We start from the raw sequence: 27,633 nt of genomic DNA, 5'->3' as shown, positions 1-27,633 counted from the left end.
TTAAATTGATGTAGTACCTATATAGCATCTTAGGTCTTGAACTACTAATTAATATTTTAAGTTGACGTAGTACTTAATTGTTGAACTTCTATGATAGTTGATTCAGTGGTATCTTAAATTAGTTGATGGATTACGTAGTTGTATATTTTTTATACGTGCAAAATATAATTGGTGGCGTGGTCAACAGGGCATGTCAGTGGTGACATATACTTACGGCTGGCGTTGGCCACGTTGGACGCCCTTAGCACACAAGTAATACTTGTGTGTGCTCCAACACACGATCAAAAAAGTTCATCACTGATGCCATATTGGAGGTGTTGGCACCCAACGCCAGCAAGGAAGTTTTTGCCATCCCATAGCTAGACATTTCTGTACTAGTGATTATTCTATGATATCACTTTCTTGGTTTGTAGCTCTTCGGCTTCTCAATCGGGTTTCCTTCATAAAATCCCAGCTATTGGATTACTTCTGAAATATTTTTAGAAAATATTTTTGCAAGATTAAAGAATACTCATGAATTTTGAAATTATTCACGTATTTTCAAAATACTCTCAAACTAAAAGTTTTCTCATGAATTTATGTTTTCGCGATTTTTAAAGGTCTGTACATTTTTTAAAATATTCAACAATTTTAAGAAGTTCCAATTATTTAATACATTTTAAAAATGTTGATAAATTTCAAAAGTATCTAGGAATTTTCAAAAGTAAAAAAAGATAGAAAAAGAAAACAAGAAAACGTAAGGAGAAAAACAAGAAGAAAACAATCCAACTAGTACTATTGCCTCTACTTGGTCCAGTCAATCTCCGCTCTTGCTTGTGCGTTTGCTCAACAATTAGTCGCAATGAGTGATGTGTAGGAAACTACGATCGTTGTAGCAATAAAAATAATAGATCCCCGCTCGCTCGCGCACTCTCCTTCCTCTCTCTCTCTCTCTCTCTCTCTCTCTCTCTCTCTTCTATCTCTCCCTCTCTCTCTCTCCGAACAACAAGATTTCTCACAGGCTTTAGCCCCAATCGAGCATGGAAGATTTTTTGTTTTCATGAATTGGACATATCATAGTGTGCTATAGGGTTATTTATGGAATAAGACATGCTAATGTTTTCAAATATGAAACTTTGTCCTGTTCAAGATTGGGAAAGAAACCTCAAGCAACCTTACCATGCTTATCCATAGGGCAAAGAGAAAGCACTCCTAACATTCAGTGACTAGACATAATATATATAACCTGTAATCGACTTTGGTTTTCTCTTTTAATCTTTTATCACAACATGTTTATTTTTTCCCAATATATGGCACCTCCTACTGGTTCAACTGGAATTTTTTAGGGCACATTCGGTTTACATGTTTCAAAATTGAAGGAACAGAGGAAGTAAATGAATGAGATGTCCTCCCCACTCAAATCCCTTGGACTTTTCCATGAGGTCTCGACTAATGCTAAGAATCCTTAGGAATTAGGTCATTATGAGCATAATACCAAGGAATCTAATAACCCATATCTATGAAATGAATACGATATATTTGAAAAAAATCCGGTGGGAAGAAAGCCTATGGAAATCCTCCAGAAATGCTACGAACGCATGAACCCTTAATGGGATGACCTAACAGAGGTATTTCACTCTAGCACATCCAACATTCTTTTGACTTTTTCACACTGAGATGCCTTCCTGTAAAAAGGCACTCTAGCTCAAGCCAAAATTACTCATGGTCCATATGGCACATAAAAATGGTGCACATATAATGGATAACGTGAACGGCCTAGCTAGATATGCTAGCCACAAAAAAGTGATCTTGACCATTCGTACTTAGTGGGACCTAATGTTGAGGAAGTTTAAACAAACTTACAAACCGGTAGGGGCATCATCCTACACATGTCTTTAGTTTAGCCCGGACTTCATATCCCAAGTTTCTAAGTTCCAAACAGTAACAAAAAGCCATCACATCCTCCACAACTCCCCTTGCTCTTTTCTTGTAGGAGACAACTGGCCGCCATGGTTGCCTATTGTGTTCACCATTATGAAGCCAAGTGCCACTATGAGAGAAGAAGGGGCCACGCATGCAGTTAACCGACTAACCGGACTAGACGAGCGAGGATGTGCCAGGCAATGGAGAAAGGAAGCCAGAGTAAAACAAGAAGTAAGAAGAAGTGAGAATAGAAGGTTGATGTAAAAGTATCGTGCACATCATCATCATCATCATCATCATCATCATCATGCCCCCATCATTTTCCATTTGATGATAACAAACAAAATTGTGAGGTTTCAGGGTTAATCTACTCGTGTCGTCTTTCATGGCTTATAATGGATCAGGTGGTAAACATCATTTTTTTCATGGTTTAATTCACTACAAAAATATGTTGATGTACAATGGTTTTCTGGTAATATTTTCCGAAAACTTCATAGATTGGCCTAAATTGATGATGGTTCCTAATTTATGTGACCGATCAAAAGATTACCACCAGATTCACCACGATCCATTAAGCCAATCAAGGCCAGTCCAAACGACTCCTCTCTCTCTCTCTCTCTCCATCTTCCATTTTGTATTCATTTATTTATAAAAGATTATGAAATTGATGTTCACCTTGCAAAAAGTCATACATAATTCAAATAAACATGCACAAATATGAAAATTATATGAAAATGTTCATAATATTTTCACCTATCCACTCATGTAATTTCCATGTATGTTAGTAGTAGGATTTAATGCGTTTTAAAAAATAAGTACAAGTCCAGATTTTCAAATATAATTTGAGTAAGCTTGTCAAACATTTAAATATCTGTATATATGTCCTTGGATAGGAGCTAAATATGTACATAACTACTAAAATACAAATGGTGTTTGAGTTTAGACACTTTTCTCGATACAGGTAGTTCAATTTGAGTTAGATCACGTAAATAGATAGAGATTCATTTAATACCTAAATAATAGCCAATGATTGAAGAAAATCCTAACTTTGACATGAACAATTTAATGTAGAGAAAACAGGATCGCTTTAGATGAATACTTTTGGAATATAACACACAAGGCACCTTTTTGGATTTAAAAAAATACGAAATACAAATGATTTCTTAATAAGATAGGACATGGTAGTATATTTATGAATAGTAATGTTAAAGTAAGCAATAGTTTAAATTTTAAGTTTATTTGATGAAGGAAATGTTTGGTGGAGAACAAACATCGTAGTTTGCCTTGAATGGTATGGTGTATCCCTATGAACAGATTACACAAGCCATATCATATTTTGAGCCAAATTTTGACCTCCATATTAACTAAGAGAATACTACTTATATAGCCCAAAAACTATACCATCGATTTCTATACAGAAGGTGTTTTCAATGACATACCTTTTTACGAAAAATGAATCATGTTTTATTGGTTAAATAGATGATCCAAACTAACTCCTATATTGCTAAATATTTGATATACAGTTCGCCTAGTTCACTCAACCACATTTAGCCTCTCGACCCATCAAGTTATGCATGTCTGCCACATCATATTTCTTAGACAAACTCATATTCCCAAATACTGATAGTTCGTATTTCGAATAAAAAGTGAAAATAGGAAATGGAGAAAGAAAGGCATGCATAGAAGTATTGGTGGAATTCTCTCTATTTCCAAATACTGAAGCAATAATTCTTGAAAAACTCAAAATAGATGGAATATCATATATTATCTTAAACTAACTTGAGATATTTTCTATCAAGAAATGACTTTTTTTTGCCAAAATACTTTGAATCATGAAGTTACTAACATAACACAATTTTTTGTGTGGATGCAGTAACAATACTTCATAACTATACATCTCTTTGCGTTTCCGCAAGGAAAGGAATGAGGATTGCCTGGATGCCCTTTCGGCAAGAAGGATAGAGTTTCATAAGACCATGGATTCTAGGCCAACAAAATATGAAAAACATACTTGGCCAACGCAATGCGTACCGAAATCATCTAGTTCGAAATACGATAGGCCTTGTATAACGATCCGGAAGGAGTAACTGGTGTGCAGCAAAACAAAACAAGTTTCACAATAAGAATGGCATGAGAAGGACAACCTATAGTATTGCACATCTATCGGTTTAATAATTATATAAGCTGACTTAACAGTCAACAGGCCATTTGATAAACAAAATTACACACATTACATCTTCTTCTCGCACTTATTTATAGCAAACTAGCTCGATCTCAATGAGCTACCACTACCGGAATCGCCCCCTATGCCGACGGCCAGGGCCGTCGGCATAGGCCTGAGTCCCGTCGGGATAGTCCTATGCCGACGGCCCCCGTCGGCATAGGGCCGTCGGCAACATATGCGTCGGCACAGCAAGGGAGGTCGTCGGCATAGAAAAGCCGTCGGCATATATGATACGCCGACGGGGGCCGTACATCTATGCCGACGGCCCTGGCCGTCGGCAACTATCACGCCTAACAGCGGCCGCCGTCAAGTCTGCCCAACGAACGGTCGCCACGTGGCACCACTATGCCGACGGCCTAGCCGTCGGCTTAGTCAAAACTATGCCGACGGCTCGACCGTCGGCATAGGTGTGCCACGTGGCGACCAGCCGCTGCTCTAGGACCAGGGCTATGCCGACGGCCTGGCCGTCGGCATAATTTGAAACTAAGCCGACGGCCAGGCCGTCGGCATAGTCCTTAACTAAGCCGACGGCTAGGCCGTCGGCATAGGCGCCCACGTGTCAGCTACTGGGAGCTCACGCTAGCCCTATGCCGACGGCCTAGCCGTCGGCATAGTTTGCTTTTTCTTTTTTTTTTCTTTTTTCTGTTTGTTTTCAGATCAATTCAATTCAAATAGCAGCACATATCAGCAGATATATATGATGAGATAGACATATAAAACATAACGGGATATCATCCGGCACCATCACAACAATATATGCATAAGCATCATCACACACAAGTCTCTAAATGAACATCATCACAACCAACATAAGCATATAGAGAAGCACACAAGTCATCTAAATGATCATCACCACACACAAGTCATCTCAAGCATCATCACCACACAAGGATCACCGAGAACCGCGGAGGTCGTCACCGCCAAGACGGCCAAAGCCCAGGTCGTCACTGCTAGCGGCAGCGCTACCGCCAAGACCTCCTTCGCCTCCATCTCCGCCTCCGCCTCCGTGGATCGGAGTGGTCGGGCTCCGTGTCTCCGGAGTGCTGCGAAGACCACCGCCAACGGTAGATCCACATGTTCCTTGGATGTTGAAAAGACATATGCACGGGATATATGACTGTGTTGAAAGGCATGACATGCTTTGGGTGAATAGATTGGGGATGAACTAACCGGCGAGGGGCCAGCGTTCTATGCCACAAACTCCTCAAAGCTCATCAGCACTGGTTGTGCTGGAGGGCATTGTGCTGGAGGGAACTGAGGACACCTGCCGGCTGCCATATCCTGAAAAGCCTGCTGCATCTGGCTATCCCTCTGCACTTGGTGTTCATAAAGCCTCTGATGCCACGCCATGGTCTCCTGGCGTGTGTACTCCATGTAGGCCTACGGTATGACATGATGGAACTCATAAAACTACTAAATGCGGAAAATGAAGTGAGCAATGAAGATAAGAGGGAAAATACTTACAGATTGTTGCTCCTGAAAGAGGGACTGTGTACTGGTCACTGGCTGGCTCATGCGCTGGCTCAGGCTCGGGTCGATCCGACGAAGCTGTGTGTAGGAGATACTAGGAGTGATCACAGCATCGAGAACCGCCTCCCGACCGTGCTCCTTGGGCCCCATGCTCACCACCGCCCTGTCGTCCAGAGGCGCCGCAATGGGGCCAGGTGTGTCAGGATGCAACTTCAGATACGCTTCGGAGTAGGCTTGCTTCCTCCCCGCGGTCTTCTTGACGTAGTACTGGGGCTCGTCAGGCTTGGAGTCCTTCCGCGTATGGGCGATCTCCCACGCCTGCATGTCTGAGAGCGGCCGCTTCAGTTTCTCCTCCTGCACCACCAAACAGAGGTTAGTCATACATAAGAAAGTGATGGTAAATAGAAGAAGAAGAATGTTTAATGGGGTTAGTCATACATTAACTGCCTTGTGGAGATAGTGGTTTCGGTTTCCCTGAGCATGTACTCCCTCCGTCCCTCGGTTAGCCTTATTTTTGGTTCTCATAGCCGCCCAGGCTCCAGCCTCATCACACCAAAGATCCACCAATGCCGCCCAGGACTCGTCTTTTCCATAACACCAATTTGGACACACCTACATAATAAAAGCATAATGGCATGTAGGTGTGTCCAAATTGGTGTTATGGAAGCATAAAGCATAAAGCATAATGTACCACAAGGTAATGAAAGCATAATGAAAGCATAATATATGAAAGCATAATGAAAAAAATTTATACTTACCGCCAAGAACTCAGGCCTCTCCAAGGTAATGCCCATCCTCCGCGCTTCTTCCTTGGTCATCTTCACACCAAGATAGTCGTGGTAGTATGTGGAGATGGCCACATAGCGCACCTCGTACTGCATCTGGCGGGCCTTCTTCTTGCATTGGCGCAGCACGATCTGGTCCGTTCTAGCCCTATGCTCCAGAAGAACTCGATAGAATGTCTACAATCATGCATGAAACAAGAATGGAAGAAGCCATGAGTTAAATCATTCATGAAACTAGAATGGACTTGTGCTTCTGAAGAGAACTCACCCAAAAAGTAGTGATCACGGCCTTGGCATGGGTCTCATGGTCCGCGTGGCGGGCCGCTTCCCAGTGGTCCCAGCTCGTGGCCAAAACCCGACGGTCCGGCTGCCTGACTGGATCAGGACAGTACAACCCCGGCCAATATAACTTCAGCAAGACGGTGATGAGGCCGTTGGGAATACGGACCCCTTTAGAATATATCCAGTTGCTGCAAAAGAATGAACTATTAGCATGTGACAAGCAAAATAAATAACAACTGGAATAAGCATGTGACAAGCAAAATAATGAACCACTTACTCTTTTCCCGTGGGCTCAATGAGCCACTTCTGCTCCTCAGTAGCAGGAACCTGCTTTGGTAGCTTTGCGTTGCCACGCAGCCACCCCTTCTTGTCAACCCCCTTCCCGTCACCACCATCATCCCCGCCACCACCCTCCTCCTCGCCTGCCTCCCCCTCCCCAACCTCCTCCCCAACCTCCTCCTCCTCCTCCTCCTCCTCGCCTGCCTCCTCCTCCACCTCCTCCTCCTCCTCCTCCACCACCACCTCCTCCTCCTCCTCCTCCTCCTCCTCCCTAGAGTGTACCTCACTAGAGGAGGGTACCTCACTAGAGGAGGGCCTCGAAGACAACACCCCTAAGTCGGTGAGGGTGCGCTCTTTCTGGCCGCGACCCCCTATAGTGGCTCTCCCCCCAGCACCTCGTCCTCTAGAGGCTCTCCCCCCGCCCCCTCCTCCTCTAGGGGCACCTCTCCCTCGACCTCCCTGTGAGGAGTCATCGTCAAGTAGCCGAGGGGGAGGATTACGTACGTGCTCGACCACTCCGACTAGGCAGGCCGACGACCTTGCGTAGGAAACCCACGCCGTCGGCCTTCCCCTTGCCCATGTTCCACGAACCTGCATTGAAAAGAGAAAAAGCAATTAGTAAATTAATGAAATGAAGGAAAAGGCATGATAATAAACACATTAATAAAAATGCATAAAAAGGCATATTCCTAAACTATAGAAAAAAAATACTTGGAACGTACATCTGCTAGAACCCATATGAATCATCACTGTTGTAACCTCTTTCTCGGTCCGTCTCATCATCACTATCAATCATATCATCTTCGTTGTCCGACGGAGGTGGAGGCTCTTCCTCGTCGTCAGCGTCTTCGTTTAACTTTTCTAGCATAAGTATGTCATTTTCATTGACAATGGTCTCACCATCATTCCGTGCATCGTCGACGTTTGGGTCCACATCATCATCACCCAATGGTCTAGCGTCATCGTTTCTAACCACATCATCATCATCATCATCATCAGGTTGCTCTTGATAGAACACTCCCTCGTATGTCATGGGGTTAATGTTGTAGTAATCGTCTTCATTCGGGTCTGGTAGCTTACCATGTGGCGACACCTTGAACACAACTTCCCAACCCTTTAGATACACTTTCTGGCATGGGTAAGGCAGATAATATACTTGTGTAGCTTGGGTAGCCGCAATGAAGAGATCGGCTCCGGCATAGACGGTTGATGGTTTAACTTCGACCAAACCAATGGAAGGCGTATGTTTTACCCCCTCCCGCGGATCGAACCATTGGCATTTGAACACAGGCAGACTTAGGGTCTCACGCCCCTGGCGGAATTTAACCTCGTATATATTTTGTACCCTTCCATAGTAGTCTACTGAATTTTGACCGGGGGTGTACACTCCAGTATTTATAGTTTTGGGATCGGGGCGGCTGTTTTGGTGCTCCTCTGTATGGAAGCGATACCCATTCACATCATACTTTTTACATGTCATGACGGCAGGGTCAAAACCCATGGAAACCCATCTCAATTCATCATCCATAGATATGTTCGGATCTTTTCCCTACAAGTATAATGGAAATTGTTGCGTGCATTAGTTCGGTTAACTAATAAATGTTGAAGTAGGTATTTAATAGGGGAGTGTGGAAAATTACTTTCTCCATGAACCAAGCAACAAAATTTTTACGTCCAGGGTTTCCATGACGGAGAAGAGTAAGTGCCTCCGCCTCAGTAGGAGGATTCACTCCCGTCCATTCCTCTTGAACGAAATCACTAAAAAAAGATAAGCGGTGTTAGACCGGGACTAAGTGAACATGAAACATGATGATGTGGAAGACATAAAGGAATGGTGTAGTGGTATTACCTCATCCACACTTCCTCAACTTCCTTGATGTTGTGCAAGATATAGAACATGAGGTCCTCCCACTCTTGTCGTGGCATGTTATAAGATTTCGAGGCCCCAGCCCTCCCACCTTGCGCGTTGAATAGATCGAGCCTGGGTTGATACTTGGGCTCTTCTATATTGTATCGAGGCACCTTGTTATGCAGATGGGGAACGTGGTCTGGATAGTATGATGTCTTGAGGTCTGACACCTCCTCTAGGATAACTGCCTCAGCTATGGAAGCTTCAATCTTAGCTTTGTTTCCACATTTCCGTCGGAGATGCTTGTTCTGCCTCTCAGGGCCGTACTGCCAGCAATTTTGCACAGGGCCACCCTTACTCAGCCAAATCATTCGCAGAGCCTGCATGCACACTGGGCATGGCATCTTACCACTTGTACACCATCCGCAGAATAGAGCATAGCCGGGAAAGTCATGCATGCAATAGTGCAACCAAACTTTCATCAAGAAATTTCTCTGCAGATCCCGGTCGTATGTCAACCTCGGAAAGTACCAAGAATGGTGCAAAGCATCCACAAGCGGCTGCATAAACACACCCAATTGCTTCCCCGGGTAGTCAGGCCCCGGAATGATGAGCGACAAGAACATGGTCTTCCGTTGCATTAGGGCACCGGGAGGAAGATTGAGCGGAATTACAAACATAGGCCAGCAGCTGTATGGATTGGACGACATACCATATGGATTCAACCCATCACCTGATATGGCTATTCTGACATTCCCAGCCTCGGCTGCTTCCTCGGGGTATTCTTCATCGAATGACTTCCATGCTTCCCCTCCCGATGGATGTATGATTTTTTTTTGATTGTACCTTATACCTTCCTTGTGCCACTTCATCATTTTGGCAGACTCCTTCGTGATGAAAAGGCGCTGCAGTCTTTTTATAAAATCAAGATACCGAAGAACCTTAACGGGGATGGTTAGCTGCTTTTTCTCACCATCCTCACCGACCACCTCAATGTACCGAGACGAACCGCACTTCCTACAGTACTTGTCATCCGCATACTCGTGCCTAAACAAAAGGCAATTCTTCGGGCAAACATCTATTTTCTCATAATCCATAGAGAGTGCCTTCATGATTTTCTTTGTATCGTACATGCTTTTCGGCAGTTCACGACCCTCAGGGAGGCTGTTAGCCCATACTCCCAGGAATGCTTCGAAGCATTTCTGGCTACAGCCGTACTCAGCCTTGACTGCAATCAGTTGCGAGATGGCATCCAGCTGAGATATTTTTGCACCCGCATAAAGAGGTTTCTTCGATGAGGCCAAGACCTCCAAGAAGGCCTTTGCGGTTGCCTCCGGCTCCTCCGGTTCATTCTCTGAAGGTGTCGCATTTGCCGTTTTTGCAACAATGACATCATCTAGCATGTCCCTGACCCCGTCGTCCTCATATCCATCAATGCGTTGTCGCATCACCTCCTCTCTACCACGGTCCTGCTCAGCTATGTTTATCGGCGGCATGTCAAAGTTTGGCATATATCCGTGCGTGCGAAGGTGCTCACTCATGTCCGTCTAATTTCTACCGTGACGTCTGGCACATCTCGCACAGGGGCATGGTGCGATAATTCTCATTGGACGACGGAATATCTCCTTCAAATACACATCGTTTTTCGCGATCCACTCTGATGTTACTCGATTCCGACGGATAAAACCACTGTACATCCACTGATTATCTGCCATCCTCTACTTTTTTGCAACCCACACAACATAATTAAGGATTCACTTAAATTAATGGCATCAAATTTTCAGTTTCTACCGCGTTTAATCCACCTACATCTCTAATAGGTAAAGATGGGTCCTAATCCCACCCGAGGATGTGTAGATTGAGTACGTTCTCCATTCTACCCCGTTCTGAGACAAAATTTCAGCAGCACCTCCCCGCTGTTCTCCAGATACACGTCTCGGCAAATAGCGGAGAGAATGTGCTCCGGAGAACAATGGGGAGGCGCCACCGAAATCCTGTCTCGGAACGGGGTAGAACATGGAGAACATACCCAATCTACACATCCTCGGGCTGTCCGTGGAAAACGCTGGACAATCTGAAAGAGCTGCGGTGATAAATATGCAATTGAATGCATATTTATCCATGCAACCCTTTCGGACGGGAGACGCCTAGGTTACGTCAGTTGACTTGAGAATGAAATCTAGTGATATGAAAAAATGGAGGAGATGAAATGTTAGCTCACCCTCGGCTGTAGAGGAAGTAGTCGAACAGCAGAGGGATGCTCAGGGCGACCAACGCGTCGGACAACGGTCACTCTGATGAAATGCGACACCACAACGCCTGCAAATTCCACCGAAAGAACAACTTAGATCATCACATCTCAGTAAAGTGTCTAAAATTTTGTCTTCTATTTTTTTAGCAAGATCATCATGAGTATCATTTTTTAGCAAGATCATCACATCTTAGTAGGTCTCAAAATTTTGTCTTCAATTATTTTATCAAGATCATTATGAGTATCAAAAAAATAACAAGATCATCACATCTCAGTCAAGTGTCAAATTTTTTCCAACATCCATCCATCCATTCATCTATCATTAACTTTACCACATACATTCGTCAACATGACCTAACATTAAATATATGACAAACAAAGTTTCTAAAAAAATTCACCGACATTCCATCCATCCACCATCTATGATTCTAACAACATCCATGAATCCATCTAAGAAAAATTTATCCATACATCCATCCACCTAAAAACAATAGCAAGAAGAAGAAAAAACATACAAAAAAATCTATTTATCTAACTATCTATCCATCCATTCATCTAGCAGCACAGCAGCGGCAGGGGAGCAACGGCAGCAGCGGGGGGAGCGGCAGGATGACGGGGGAGCTCACCGAGGGAGCAGGGGATGTGGTGGCGGAGGTGGTGTCGGAGGGGCCGGCTGGGGGCTCCCCGGTGCTCACCAGCAGCAGAGGAGGGCCGGGAAGGGGGCGTCGGACCGCCGGAGCCGTGGCCGCAACCAGCTCACCACGAGCAGGTGGGTCAAGAAGGGGGCGAGGACGACGGGGCCAGTCCTGGGACGGGGCCGCGCGGTGCGGGGCGGCCGGGAACGACCAGCGGCGATGCGGGGCGGGCGAGGAGCGTGGGGAGGGGTCGGTGCGACGCGGCCAGGACGGGGGCGGCAGCGGTGCAGATGGGGGCGTCGGCGGTGCGGGGCTGGGATGGCCGGTGGCGGGGGGATCGAGTGGCGGAGGGCGGGGATCGAGCGGCGGAGGGCGGGGATCGAGCGGCGGCGGGGCTGGATTGAGCGAGGAGGGTGGATGAGTGGTCGGGGCGTGGGGTGCCCGGTTGGATAAGGTGTGAGGTATGCCGACGGTATAGTCGTCGGCATAGGTTCTTTCCACCTATGCCGACCGTTGTGCTGTCGGCATACCTGCTTTTTTTGTTTTTTGTTTACATAAAATTCAATTTATTTAAAAAATGTCCGAACAAAATGTAATTATTAGTGTCTGGCTCTCAGCACACTGTAAAAAATAGTTCCACCTCGCCACCCCGTCTCGTCTAACCCTGACATAGACGACCACCGGATCTAGCTCTTTGACTTGCGCCGGACTGGGTCTGACCGGTGGAACTTTTCACCTGATTTTCGTAGCCCAGCCCATAGCTACACCCCCCAACACCATCCCGGCCCAACCCACCCAAAGATACCCTCCGTGTCGGCCCGACATAAGCGGGACGGGGTCAAACACTACAGGGTTAGGCAGAACGTCTACTACCGTGTCATCGCCGTCCGTGAGGGGGGGCCACGCCCCGGAGACGCGTCCCGCCTCTTCAGACATGCCACCACACCACCCCGCATGTATGAGGGCCCGGTGCGACGCTCCGGTGGCATTGCTACCCCCAGTGCCCCCGTCCCGCCTAACCCTGTAGCGTTTGACCACGGGATCTAGCCCTTTGACTTTGCACGGACGGGCTTTGACCAGTGGACCTCCCCACCCGGTTGTGTTAGGTCAGCCCATAGGAACACTTTGGAGCAACATCCAGGCCAGACCCACAGTAAGATCCCCTCCGTGTAGATCCCACGCGTCCGTTTCCCCCCTCCAGGTGCCGGCGGCGGCGTCGTCCGTGAGGGGGGGCACACCCCGGACACGCGTGCCGGGCGTTTGCAACCGCCACAACACTTCCAGACTTGTGAGAGGCCGCCTACGCAAGATTTGGTGGCATGCTAGCCCCCGGAGGCCGCCGGCCACAGCCGTAGACGCGCGAAGGGCAATCCGCGTAGAGGGAATTTTTCGGATACTTCTCCATCACCAAAAATTATGAAAAAATACCATCGTTCCTATAGCACATGTGCCCACGTCGTGCAAAAAAACTCATGATTTTATCGCGCTCTGAGTATTTAGTAATATTGATGCCGCATCGTTAACGCAGAACGTCTACTACCGTGTCATCGCCGTCCGTGAGGGGGGGCCACGCCCCGGAGACGCGTCCCGCCTCTTCCGACTGTTGGGTTTCGTAGTAATTTCAAAAAATTTCCTACGCACACGCAAGATCATGTGATGCATAGCAACGAGAGGGGAGAGTGTTGTCTACGTACCCAACGCAGACCGACTGCGGAAGCGCTGACACGACGTAGAGGAAGTAGTCGTACGTCTTCACGATCCAACCGATCAAGCACCGAAACTACGGCACCTCCGAGTTCGAGCACACGTTCAGCTCGATGACGATCCCCGGACTCCGATCCAGCAAAGTGTCGGGGAAGAGTTCCGTCAGCACGACGGCGTGGTGACGATCTTGATGAACTACAACAGCAGGGCTTCGCCTAAACTCCGCTACAGTATTATCGAGGAATATGGTGGCAGGGGGCACCGCACACGGCTAAGGAATAGATCACGTGGATCAACTTGTGTGTTTCTGGGGTGCCTCTGCCTTAGTATATAAAGGAGCCAAGGGGGAGGGGGGCGCCGGCCAGGAGGAGGGCGCAGGAGGAGTCCTACTCCTTCCGGGAGTAGGACTCCCCCCCCCCAATCCTATTCCAACTAGGATTCCCAAGGGGGGAAAGAGGGAGAGGGGGGCCGGCCACCTTCTCCTAGTCCTAATAGGACTAGGGAAGGGGGGAGGTGCGCAGCCACCTTGGGCTGCCCCTTTCTCCTTTCCACTAAGGCCCATGAAGGCCCATATGGCTCCCGGGGGGTTCCGGTAACCTCCCGGTAACCCGGTAAAATCCCGATTTCACCCGGAACACTTCCGATATCCAAATATAGGCTTCCAATATATCAATCTTTACGTCTCAACCATTTCGAGACTCCTCGTCATGTCCGTGATCATATCCGGGACTCCGAACAACCTTCGGTACATCAAAATGCATAAACTCATAATATAACTGTCATCGTAACCTTAAGCGTGCGGACCCTACGGGTTCGAGAACAATGTAGACATGACCAAGACACGCCTCTGGTCAATAACCAATAGCGGGACCTGGATGCCCATATTGGCTCCTACATATTCTACGAAGATCTTTATCGGTCAGACCGCATAACAACATACGTTGTTCCCTTTGTCATCGGTATGTTACTTGCCCGAGATTCGATCGTCGGTATCCAATACCTAGTTCAATCTCGTTACCGGCAAGTCTCTTTACTCGTTCCGTAATACATCATCTCACAACTAACATATTAGTTGTAATGCTTGCAAGGCTTATGTGATGTGTATTACCGAGAGGGCCCAGAGATACCTCTCCGACAATCGGAGTGACAAATCCTAATCTCGAAATACGCTAACCCAACATCTACCTTTGGAGACACCTGTAATGCTCCTTTATAATCACCCAGTTACGTTGTGACGTTTGGTAGCACCCAAAGTGTTCCTCCGGCAAACGGGAGTTGCATAATCTCATAGTCATAGGAACATGCATAAGTCATGAAGAAAGCAATAGCAACATACTAAACGATCGGGTGCTAAGCTAATGGAATGGGTCATGTCAATCAGATCATTCAACTAATGATGTGACCTCGTTAATCAAATAACAACTCATTGTTCATGGTCAGGAAACATAACCATCTTTGATTAACGAGCTAGTCTAGTAGAGGCATACTAGTGACACTTTGTTTGTCTATGTATTCACACATGTATTATGTTTCCGGTTAATACAATTCTAGCATGAATAATAAACATTTATCATGATTATAAGGAAATAAATAATAACTTTATTATTGCCTCTAGGGCATATTTCCTTCAGTCTCCCACTTGCACTAGAGTCAATAATCTAGATTACACTGTAATGATTCTAACACCCATGGAGCCTTGGTGCTGATCATGTTTTGCTCGTGGAAGAGGCTTAGTCAACGGGTCTGCAACATTCAGATCCGTATGTATCTTGCAAATCTCTATGTCTCCCACCTGGACTAGATCCCGGATGGAGTTGAAGCGTCTCTTGATGTGTTTGGTCCTTTTGTGAAATCTGGATTCCTTTGCCAAGGCAATTGCACCAGTATTGTCACAAAAGATTTTCATTGGACCCGATGCATTAGGTATGACACCTAGATCGGATATGAACTCCTTCATCCAGACTCCTTCGTTCGCTGCTTCCGAAGCAGCTATGTACTCCGCTTCACATGTAGATCCCGCTACGACGCTTTGTTTAGAACTGCACCAACTGACAGCTCCACCGTTTAATGTAAACACGTATCCGGTTTGCGATTTAGAATTGTCCGGATCAGTGTCAAAGCTTGCATCAACGTAACCTTTTACGGTGAGCTCTTTGTCACCTCCATATACGAGAAACATATCCTTAGTCCTTTTCAGGTATTTCAGGATGTTCTTGACCGCTGTCCAGTGATCCACTCCTGGATTACTTTGGTACCTCCCTGCTAAACTTATAGCAAGGCACACATCAGGTCTGGTACACAGCATTGCATACATGATAGATCCTATGGCTGATGCATAGGGAACATCTTTCATATTCTCTCTATCTTCTGCAGTGGTCGGGCATTGAGTCTTACTCAACTTCACACCTTGTAACACAGGCAAGAACCCTTTCTTTGCTTGATCCATTTTGAACTTCTTCAAAATTTTGTGAAGGTATGTGCTTTGTGAAAGTCCAATTAAGCATCTTGATCTATCTCTATAGATCTTAATGCCTAATATGTAAGCAGCTTCACCGAGGTCTTTCATAGAAAAACTCTTATTCAAGTATCCTTTTATGCTATCCAGAAATTCTATATCATTTCCAATCAGCAATATGTCATCCACATATAATATCAGAAATGCTACAGAGCTCCCACTCACTTTCTTGTAAATACAGGCTTCTCCAAAAGTCTGTATAAAACCAAATGCTTTGATCACACTATAAAAACGTTTATTCCAACTCCGAGAGGCTTGCACCAGTCCATAAATGGATCGCTGGAGCTTGCACACTTTGTTAGCTCCCTTTGGATCGACAAAACCTTCCGGTTGCATCATATACAACTCTTCTTCCAGAAATCCATTCAGGAATGCAGTTTTGACATCCATCTGCCAAATTTCATAATCATAAAATGCGGCAATCGCTAACATGATTCGGACGGACTTAAGCATCGCTACGGGTGAGAAGGTCTCATCGTAGTCAATCCCTTGAACTTGCCGAAAACCTTTTGTGACAAGTCGAGCTTTGTAGACAGTAACATTACCATCAGCGTCAGTCTTCTTCTTAAAGATCCATTTATTCTCAATTGCTTGCCGATTATCGGGCAAGTCAACCAAAGTCCATACTTTGTTCTCATACATGGATCCCATCTCAGATTTCATGGCTTCAAGCCACTTTGCGGAATCTGGGCTCACCATCGCTTCTTCATAGTTCGTAGGTTCATCATGATCTAGTAGCATGACTTCCAGAACAGGATTACCGTACCACTCTGGTGCGGATCTTACTCTGGTTGATCTACGAGGTTCAGTAGTATCTTGATCTGAAGTTTCATGATCATTATCATTGGCTTCCTCACTAACTGGTGTAGGTGTCACTGAAACAGTTTTCTGTGATGAACTACTTTCCAGTAAGGGAGCAGGTACAGTTACCTCGTCAAGTTCTACTTTTCTCCCACTCACTTCTTTCGAGAGAAACTCCTTCTCAAGAAAGGATCCATTCTTAGCAACGAATGTCTTGCCTTCGGATCTGTGATAGAAGGTGTACCCAACAGTTTCCTTTGGGTATCCTATGAAGACACATTTCTCCGATTTGGGTTCGAGCTTATCAGGTTGAAGCTTTTTCACATAAGCATCGCAGCCCCAAACTTTAAGAAACGACAACTTTGGTTTTTTGCCAAACCACAGTTCATAAGGCGTCGTCTCAACGGATTTTGATGGTGCCCTATTTAACGTGAATGCAGCCGTCTCTAGAGCATAACCCCAAAACGATAGCGGTAAATCAGTAAGAGACATCATAGATCGCACCATATCTAGTAAAGTACGATTACGACGTTCGGACACACCATTACGCTGTGGTGTTCCGGGTGGCGTGAGTTGCGAAACTATTCCACAGTTTTTCAAATGTACACCAAACTCGTAACTCAAATATTCTCCTCCACGATCAGATCGTAGAAACTTTATTTTCTTGTTACGATGATTTTCAACTTCACTCTGAAATTCTTTGAACTTTTCAAATGTTTCAGACTTATGTTTCATTAAGTAGATATATCCATATCTGCTTAAATCATCTGTGAAGGTGAGAAAATAACGATATCCGCCATGAGCCTCAATATTCATCGGACCACATACATCGGTATGTATGTTTTCCAACAAATCTGTTGCTCTCTCCATAGTACCGGAGAACGGTGTTTTAGTCATCTTGCCCATGAGGCACGGTTCGCAAGTACCAAGTGATTCATAATCAAGTGGTTCCAAAAGTCCATCAGTATGGAGTTTCTTCACGCGCTTTACACCGATATGACCTAAACGACAGTGCCACAAATAAGTTGCACTTTCATTATCAACTCTGCATCTTTTGGCTTCAACATTATGAATATGTGTATTACTACTATCGAGATTCAATAAAAATAGACCACTCTTCAAGGGTGCATGACCATAAAAGATATTACTCATATAAATAGAACAACCATTATTCTCTGATTTAAATGAATAACCGTCTCGCATTAAACAAGATCTAGATATAATGTTCATGCTCAATGCTGGCACCAAATAACAATTATTTAGGTCTAATATTAATCCCAAAGGTAGATGTAGAGGTAGCGTGCCGACCGCGATCACATCGACTTTGGAACCGTTTCCCACGCGCATCGTCACCTCGTCCTTTGCCAGTGCTCGCTTATTCCGTAGTTCCTGATTCGAGTTGCAAATATTAGCAACAGAACCAGTATCAAATACCCAGGTGCTACTGCGAGCTCTAGTAAGGTACACATCAATAACATGTATATCACATATACCTTTGTTCACCTTGCCATCCTTCTTATCCGCCAAATACTTGGGGCAGTTCCGCTTCCAGTGACCAGTCTGCTTGCAGTAGAAGCACTCAGTTTCAGGCTTAGGTCCAGACTTGGGTTTCTTCTCCTGAGCAGCAACTTGCTTGCCGTTCTTCTTGAAGTTCCCCTTCTTCTTCCCTTTGCCCTTTTTCTTGAAACTAGTGGTCTTGTTAACCATCAACACTTGATGCTCCTTCTTGATTTCTACCTCCGCAGCTTTCAGCATTGCGAAGAGCTCGGGAATAGTCTTGTTCATCCCTTGCATATTATAGTTCATCATGAAGCTCTTGTAGCTTGGTGGCAGTGATTGGAGAATTCTGTCAATGACGCAATCATCCGGAAGATTAACTCCCAATTGAATCAAGTGATTATTATACCCAGACATTTTGAGTATATGCTCACTGACAGAACTGTTCTCCTCCATCTTGCAGCTATAGAACTTATTGGAGACTTCATATCTCTCAATCAGGGCATTTGCTTGAAATATTAACTTCAACTCCTGGAACATCTCATATGCTCCATGACGTTCAAAACGTCGTTGAAGTCCCGATTCTAAGCCGTAAAGCATGGCACACTGAACTATCGAGTAGTCATCAGCTTTGCTCTCCCAGACGTTCATAACATCTGGTGTTGCTCCAGCAGCAGGCCTGGCACCCAGCGGTGCTTCCAGGACGTAATTCTTCTGAGCAGCAATGAGGATAATCCTCAAGTTACGGACCCAGTCCGTGTAATTGCTACCATCATCTTTCAACTTTGCTTTCTCAAGGAACGCATTAAAATTCAACGGAACAACAACACGAGCCATCTATCTACAATCAACATAAACAAGCAAGAACTATCAAGGACTAAGTTCATGATAAATTTAAGTTCAATTAATCAAATTACTTAAGAACTCCCACTTAGATAGACATCCCTCTAATCTTCTAAGTGATTACATGATCCAAATCAACTAAACCATAACCGATCACCACGTGAGATGGAGTAGTTTTCAATGGTGAACATCGTTATGTTGATCATATCTACTATATGATTCACGCTCGACCTTTTGGTCTCCGTGTTCCGAGGCCATATCTGCATATGCTAGGCTCGTCAAGTTTAACCTGAGTATTCTGTGTGTGCAAAACTGGCTTGCACCCGTTGTAGATGGACGTAGAGCTTATCACACCCGATCATCACGTGGTGTCTGGGCACGACGAACTTTGGCAACGGTGCATACTCAGGGAGAACACTTCTTGATAATTTAGTGAGAGATCATCTTATAATGCTACCGTCAATCAAAGCAAGATAAGATGCATAAAAAGATAAACATCACATGCAATCAATTTAAGTGATATGATATGGCCATCATCATCTTGTGCTTGTGATCTCCATCTCCGAAGCACCGTCATGATCACCATCGTCACCGGCGCGACACCTTGATCTCCATCGTAGCATCGTTGTCGTCTCGCCAATCTTATGCTTCCACGACTATCACTACCGTTTAGTAATAAAGTAAAGCATTACATCGCGATTGCATTGCATACAATAAAACGACAACCATATGGCTCCTGCCAGTTGCCGATAACTCGGTTACAAAACATGATCATCTCATACAATAAAATTCAGCATCATGCCTTGACCATATCACATCACAACATGCCCTGCAAAAACAAGTTAGACGTCCTCTACTTTGTTGTTGCAAGTTTTACGTGGCTGCTACGGGCTTAAGTAAGAACCAATCTCACCTACGCATCAAAACCACAACGATAGTTTGTCAAATAGACTCCGTTTTAACCTTCGCAAGGACCGGGCGTAGCCACACTCGGTTCAACTAAAGTTGGAGAGACAGTCGCCCGCAAGCCATCTATGTGCAAAGCACGTCGAGGGAACCGGTCTCGCGTAAGCGTACGCGTAAGGTTGGTCCGGGTTGTCTCGTCCAACAATGCCGCCGAACCAAAGTATGACATGCTGGTAGGCAGTATGACTTATATCGTCCACAACTCACTTGTGTTCTACTCGTGCATATAACATCAACATAAATAACCTAGGCTCGGATGCCACTGTTGGGTTTCGTAGTAATTTCAAAAAATTTCCTACGCACACGCAAGATCATGTGATGCATAGCAACGAGAGGGGAGAGTGTTGTCTACGTACCCAACGCAGATCGACTGCGGAATCGCTGACACGATGTAGAGGAAGTAGTCGTACGTCTTCACGATCCAACCGATCAAGCACCGAAACTACGGCACCTCCGAGTTCGAGCACACGTTCAGCTCGATGACGATCCCCGGACTCCGATCCAGCAAAGTGTCGGGGAAGAGTTCCGTCAGCACGACGGCGTGGTGACGATCTTGATGAACTACAACAGCAGGGCTTCGCCTAAACTCCGCTACAGTATTATCGAGGAATATGGTGGCAGGGGGCACCGCACACGGCTAAGGAATAGATCACGTGGATCAACTTGTGTGTTTCTGGGGTGCCTCTGCCTTAGTATATAAAGGAGCCAAGGGGGAGGGGGGCGCCGGCCAGGAGGAGGGCGCAGGAGGAGTCCTACTCCTTCCGGGAGTAGGACTCCCCCCCCCCCAATCCTATTCCAACTAGGATTCCCAAGGGGGGAAAGAGGGAGAGGGGGGCCGGCCACCTTCTCCTAGTCCTAATAGGACTAGGGAAGGGGGGAGGTGCGCAGCCACCTTGGGCTGCCCCTTTCTCCTTTCCACTAAGGCCCATGAAGGCCCATATGGCTCCCGGGGGGTTCCGGTAACCTCCCGGTAACCCGGTAAAATCCCGATTTCACCCGGAACACTTCCGATATCCAAATATAGGCTTCCAATATATCAATCTTTACGTCTCGACCATTTCGAGACTCCTCGTCATGTCCGTGATCATATCCGGGACTCCGAACAACCTTCGGTACATCAAAATGCATAAACTCATAATATAACTGTCATCGTAACCTTAAGCGTGCGGACCCTACGGGTTCGAGAACAATGTAGACATGACCAAGACACGCCTCTGGTCAATAACCAATAGCGGGACCTGGATGCCCATATTGGCTCCTACATATTCTACGAAGATCTTTATCGGTCAGACCGCATAACAACATACGTTGTTCCCTTTGTCATCGGTATGTTACTTGCCCGATATTCGATCGTCAGTATCCAATACCTAGTTCAATCTCGTTACCGGCAAGTCTCTTTACTCGTTCCGTAATACATCATCTCACAACTAACATATTAGTTCTAATGCTTGCAAGGCTTATGTGATGTGTATTACCGAGAGGGCCCAGAGATACCTCTCCGACAATCGGAGTGACAAATCCTAATCTCGAAATACGCTAACCCAACATCTACCTTTGGAGACACCTGTAATGCTCCTTTATAATCACCCAGTTACGTTGTGACGTTTGGTAGCACCCAAAGTGTTCCTCCGGCAAACGGGAGTTGCATAATCTCATAGTCATAGGAACATGTATAAGTCATGAAGAAAGCAATAGCAACATACTAAACGATCGGGTGCTAAGCTAATGGAATGGGTCATGTCAATCAGATCATTCAACTAATGATGTGACCTCGTTAATCAAATAACAACTCATTGTTCATGGTCAGGAAACATAACCATCTTTGATTAACGAGCTAGTCCAGTAGAGGCATACTAGTGACACTTTGTTTGTCTATGTATTCACACATGTATTATGTTTCCGGTTAATACAATTCTAGCATGAATAATAAACATTTATCATGATTATAAGTAAATAAATAATAACTTTATTATTGCCTCTAGGGCATATTTCCTTCACGGACATGCCATCACACCACCCCGCATGTATGAGGGCCCGGTGCGACGCTCCAGTGGCATTGCTACCCCCCCCCCCCCAAGTGCCCCCGTCCCGCCTAACCCTGTACCGTTTGACCAAGGGACCTAGCCCTTTGACTTTGCACGGACGGGCTTTGACCAGTGGACCTCCCCACCCGGTTTTGTTAGGTCAGCCCATAGGAACACTTTGGAGCAACATCCGGGCCAGACCCACAGCAAGATCCCCTCCGTGTAGACCCCACGCGTCCGTTTCCCCCCTCCAGGTGCCGGCGGCGGCGCCGTCCGTGAGGGGGGGCACACCCCGGACGCGCGTGCCGGGCGTTTTCAACCGCCACAACACTTCCAGACTTGTGAGAGGCCGCCTACGCAAGATTTGGCGGCATGCTAGCCCCCGGAGGCCGCCGGCCACAGCAGTAGACGCGCGAAGGGCAATCCGCGTAGAGGGAATTTTGCGGATACTTCTCCATCACCAAAAATTATGAAAAAATACCATCGTTCCTATAGCACATGTGCCCGCGTCGTGCAAAAAAACTCATGATTTTATCGCGCTCCGAGTATTTAGTAATATTGACGCCGCATCGTTACCGCAGAACGTCTACTACCGTGTCATCGCCGTCCGTGAGGGGGGGCCACGCCCCGGAGACGCGTCCCGCCTCTTCGGACATGCCACCACACCACCCCGCATGTATGAGGGCCCGGTGCGACGCTCCGGTGGCATTGCTACCCCCCAGTGCCCCCGTCCCGCCTAACCCTGTAGCGTTTGACCACGGGATCTAGCCCTTTGACTTTGCACGGACGGGCTTTGACCAGTGGACCTCCCCACCCGGTTGTGTTAGGTCAGCCCATAGGAACACTTTGGAGCAACATCCGGGCCAGACCCACAGCAAGATCCCCTCCGTGTAGACCCCACGCGTCCGTTTCCCCCCTCCAGGTGCCGGCGGCGGCGCCGTCCGTGAGGGGGGCACACCCCGGAGCCCCAAGACGGGCGTCTATGCATGCATGAACACTTTCACATATGCATCGGGACCCGTGCGATGTTTCGGTGACATAGCTACACCCCGAACCCCCCCACCAACCAGAATTCCTTCCGTGTCGACCGTTTCCCCCCTCCGTGACACGGCGATAGCGACATTCGTAACGGGGGGCAATCGATATACCATCGGGTTTTTTTTAGATAAGGCATAATTATCTTATGCAAAAGCAAAAACTAAAATAAAGTAAAAATAACAAAACAAAGTAAAAATAAAAAAATAAAGTAATGCCCACGTATGCCGACGGCAAGGCCGTCGGCATATATGTGCACACACGGAGGTTGTCCCATGGATCGGTGACGTGGCGTGGCACAACGATCAATGACGTGGCGAAGGGGCCTATGCCGACGGCTGTGCCGTAGGCATACCTCTGCCATAGATAAATTTAAAAATTAAGTAAAGTAAACATATGCCGACGGCTGTGCCGTAGGCATACCTCTGCCATAGATAAATTTAAAAATTAAGTAAAGTAAACATATGCCGACGGCAAGGCCGTCGGCATACCTGCGCACACACGGATCGATGACGTGGCGTGGCACACGGATCGTTGACGTGGCAGAGGGGCCTATGCCGACGGCTACGCCATAGGCATACCTCTGCCACAGATATGCCGACGGCCGCCGTTACCACCCGTCGGCGTAGGTTCAACGCCGTCAAATGGTCAGCGCTGACCGGGCAGGTGGGCCCATGCTATGCCGACGGCCTGACCTGTGCCGACGGGCCCCGTAGGCGTATCTCGGGCGGTCCCGACGGCCTCGTCTATGCCGACGGCCCCGTCGGCATAGATGGATGTATGCCGACGGCTTTTCTACGCCTACGGCCTATCCTTGGCCGTCGGCATATGTCCGGCGATGCCGACGGGGGCCGTCGGCATAGATTTGGCCGTCGGCAACCCCAGTTTTTCTGGTAGTGTACCTTGTAGACCTCAAATATATAGTAGTGGGTCATTTCACACGATTGGTTGTCCTGCAACCTACCACATCAGCACGCAGCAGGGCGGAATCCCACGGAGCCGCCGCCGACGTCATAGAGAACCTCATAAGTCTGCTGCTGCACGTTGCCGATGAAGCCGACGGATTCTTCACCGGGGGTGGCCGCGAACGCCAAGCAGCCATCCAACATTATGGATGCCGGGTCGAGCTCCAAGGTGGCGCCGCCAGCGAATACGAGAGAAACCTTTGGGACCTTCACCTCAGGGAAGCGGGTGAAGTCGTAGCATGTGTCGAGGTTGCGCACGGGTGCCGCCAGTGGGCCATACGCTGCCATGGCGCTTCTGAACGCTGTTCGTAGTGCAGCGTACACTGGTGGCGGCAGCTGCGTGACGACTGCGCCAGAATCCATCACCGCGCCCGTGGCAAAAGCTGTTGGCGGCACGCTCAGTTGCTTCCCGGCCACGATGATCGCCTCCAGGTGCACGATGTAGAATGTTGGTGCATGTTTGTTCTTGATGAGAGGTGTATGTGCAAACTTCAACGAAGCCTCCACCGGCCCGCCCAACGAGAGGAAGCCGGCGGAGCTCGGCTGTGGGATGCAGTAGGAGAATGCGTTACCATAGGCCTCTGCTGTCTGCTCTAGAAGCGACCCGCGACCGCCGCCGAGTGCCAGGATGCCTGCATTCTGGTTGCTGAAGGAGCCCCTCACGGCATGGCTGCACCCAAACCGGAAGTCCTTCACCACAATGGTTGGGGACATCGTCAGCGTGTCAGTAACATACGTCCCGGTAGTTGCCTTACCGTCGCCATAATTTACAATGTACTTGCACTCATCGGTGGTGGTTGAGCAGCCATTGCCGTAGCTGCTGCCTAGCACCTTGCAGGCCGGTGAGCCACATGTGATTGGTGCGAACGTACTCGACTTGGCAGGGTCATAGAAGGGATCCTTCTGGAGGTGGCACTGCGGGATGGGGCACGGGAGACACTGCACCCAGGGGATGTCGCTGCTCGTGTCGACGACCACCGTCTGGCTCATAGTGGCATGGTGCTCGCCGGGCGGAGTCTGATCAGATTTTTCGATCTAAAATTTTAAGAAGAAGTTGTAAAACCGGTTACCGATGCACATTTTTGTTTGAATTGACACTTGTTTCACTTTCAATATCATTCTGAACTACCCAAATTTGCATATAAATAATAAATTTGTAATACGGTAGAGGCCCTTTGCTAAAAAAAATGCATAGTTTGAAGTGAGAAGTCACATGGAAGTTCACGATTTTAGCAACATGAAGCCACAGTTTTAAGTCCTTGGTTATATATGAACTGAAGCAGCGATAGCATGACTGCATGTTGATCCAAAATCTTAAAAATGATTCAGATTTAATAGAATATCATGCTGACTATAATAAACACTTCCATATCATTGCTGATGTCTGATTGGGCAGTTGTAATTTTCCTATTGTTTATTGATTCTTTCGATACCAATTACACCCACCGTCTCTATCAACACTATGTGAAGGGCTAGTCAAGAGAATGAGGATGCACACAACTAAAATATTAAAATAAAAATTAATTTATTGTCTTTATCTGGTAGCTATGGTTCATTGAATAGGGATTTTTTGTTTCCGGTTACTAGGATGAAATCTCATCTACTTCCTAAACCTTCAGATGGTTCCATCTTACCCGTTCCTCACTTTCATTGTAGCTAAGCAATCAAAAAACGCACGAACATCTTAATTAAATTGATACGCACACTAAGTTTCATTCACTGATATACTTTCCATAAATTCTGTCAGTCGAGAATTAATGGAATCATTTTAAAGCAGTACATACTAAAGCCTTCTCACCGAGTTCGATGTCCCTGAGTTTGTCCCGACTGAAGCTGTCGAAGACAGCATATAATCCCGGTTAGAAACCGTGGTAGATCTGGCAATTATTGGTATCCCCGCACCGACACTGCCGATATCAGCAGAGAGCTGCGTCCGGATGTAGCTGGTGCGGAGCTGGTCCCACAGAAGCATGTCATCGACATCGATGCCTATATCCTCTGATGCCCTCGACGATGTTGATGAGCACGGACCGTGCGAGCGGTTCATCGGCACCCAGGCGGTGCCGTTTGACGGTATCACTGTTCTCCGTGCATGCATATATTAGCTGAAGCTACTACTATCTACATATATGCTCTAGTCACTAATTATAAACATCTTACCCTTGTGTCCGGAGCAGGCGGCGTCTTCTGGGATGTGCTTCAGGGAGCTTGTTGGCACAACCATGAAATGTTTGTGTTCATGGTGATCTCCAGCACCTGCATTTGCACTCAGGCTGCAGGAACTAGACAAGATGATCACAAGAAGCAGCGACTGCAAAGTGGAGACCTTCATGGTCACGGACTAATTAATTGTGTTCACGTGTTGAGGGCAATGCTTGATGAGTTGATGGGATGGTTGATGATTTCAGTATCGTAGCTGCTAGCTCTATATATAGAAAGAAAACGAAATGCACCCAAATGCATGGGTTGGCGGACGTGCGATGGAAAGCAGCCATGCACTAGACGCCTTTGCTTTCCAGGATTTGATCTTCTCCTTTTGTTTTTAATATTGCTGGTTAACTTTGTGTGTTCTTCCTGTGTACCGCGGACAATTAGATATGCATGCATGCCCATGGCCGGTGCCTTCTCCCGGCACAACTCTGTTTTGTGCATACAGATACAACTTGCAATCAAGAGGTTTGGACAGACACAATAAATAGTCGAGCGGAGTGTTATTTTTGAAGGGCGCATCAATGAGAACACGACATGGTCTTCTGGTCAAGGTGGGGAGATGAAGGTTTGCCAGAAATGCATAACTACCAAAGCTAGGGAAGGAGGGTTGGGATGTTTGTGGCGACAAGGATGTATACTGTGTCGAGTGGACATCTAAAGTGAGGCTTCAAAGAAGTGGAGAAGATGGTATGAGAAAGCCATTAAATAAACCAATCGTCATATCACTGTTGTTAAATTCTAATATCATGTGCACTATTCTGTAATACTCCCTCCATTCCAAAATAATTGAAGTTCTTGGATTTTTCTAAGTCAAACTTTTTAAAGTTCGACCAAGTCTCAAGTTAGTCTTCAAAGAAGAGAAAAACATGGTATATATGATAATGCCATTAAATGGATATCCAATGGTCATTATCACAGTTGTTAAATTCTAATATCATCTGTACTACATCTGTAATAATAACGCATTTGTGCAGGCCGGGCCAATATGTTACTAGAGGAGATGTCGCTTCAACTGTTTTTGCTTTATCGCATATGCTATGATGATGTCTAAATAAACAAAGATGAATACAACTTTAAGAATCATATTCTAGCCAGTTGATGGACTGTAGTTATTATCTTTTTTTGTGGCCCATGATTTCTTGGCCCATGTGTTTTGTTCCCACAAACACTAGAAATTAAATATTTTGTTGCACATATACTATCTATGGGTAAAATCCAATGAATAGAGCATCAATCTGTCCATCTATCTCTAAATATAGAATTGACCCGCAAGTTCCATGCAATGACTAAGATATCCTAAAGTACCTAAGCTGGCTAGCTAGGTTCATCTGTTTGATTTATTAAATAATAATAAATTAATAACCTTAGTACTACAAACAAAGAAACAGGCCCACT

At 46.4% G+C, this 27,633-nt stretch overlaps 1 protein-coding gene across 1 annotated transcript; it reads right to left on the bottom strand.

The window, feature by feature from the left end:
• Window positions 1-23,473: 23,473 nt before the first annotated feature.
• On the bottom strand, window positions 23,474-26,452 carry LOC147957389 (aspartyl protease family protein At5g10770-like). Its single transcript, XM_087534382.1, has 3 exons — window positions 26,188-26,452; window positions 25,826-26,106; window positions 23,474-25,062 (listed from the first exon to the last, which is right to left on the bottom strand). The coding sequence occupies exons 1-3, from the start codon at window positions 26,357-26,359 to the stop codon at window positions 24,031-24,033; spliced, it is 1,485 nt and encodes a 494-aa protein (XP_087390508.1). The 5' UTR covers window positions 26,360-26,452; the 3' UTR covers window positions 23,474-24,030.
• Window positions 26,453-27,633: the final 1,181 nt, after the last annotated feature.

Source organism: Triticum urartu, chromosome 7A (genome assembly GCF_056163025.1).
Source record: "Triticum urartu cultivar PI428250 chromosome 7A, HENAU_Tu73, whole genome shotgun sequence".
Classification (NCBI taxonomy): domain Eukaryota; kingdom Viridiplantae; phylum Streptophyta; class Magnoliopsida; order Poales; family Poaceae; genus Triticum; species Triticum urartu.
This window is presented reverse-complemented; position numbering and strand designations above follow the sequence as displayed.

What these genes read in the sequence shown, in the direction of transcription:
- LOC147957389 (XM_087534382.1), bottom strand. Translation starts at nt 26,359, where the DNA reads ATGAAGGTCTCCACTTTGCAGTCGCTGCTTCTTGTGATCATCTTGTCT. An exon ending in CGCCTGCTCCGGACACAAGG is followed by an intron (nt 26,107 to 26,187) that starts GTAAGATGTTTA and finishes CACGGAGAACAG; the next exon opens with TGATACCGTCAAACGGCACC. An exon ending in ACTCAGGGACATCGAACTCG is followed by an intron (nt 25,063 to 25,825) that starts GTGAGAAGGCTT and finishes TTAAAATTTTAG; the next exon opens with ATCGAAAAATCTGATCAGAC.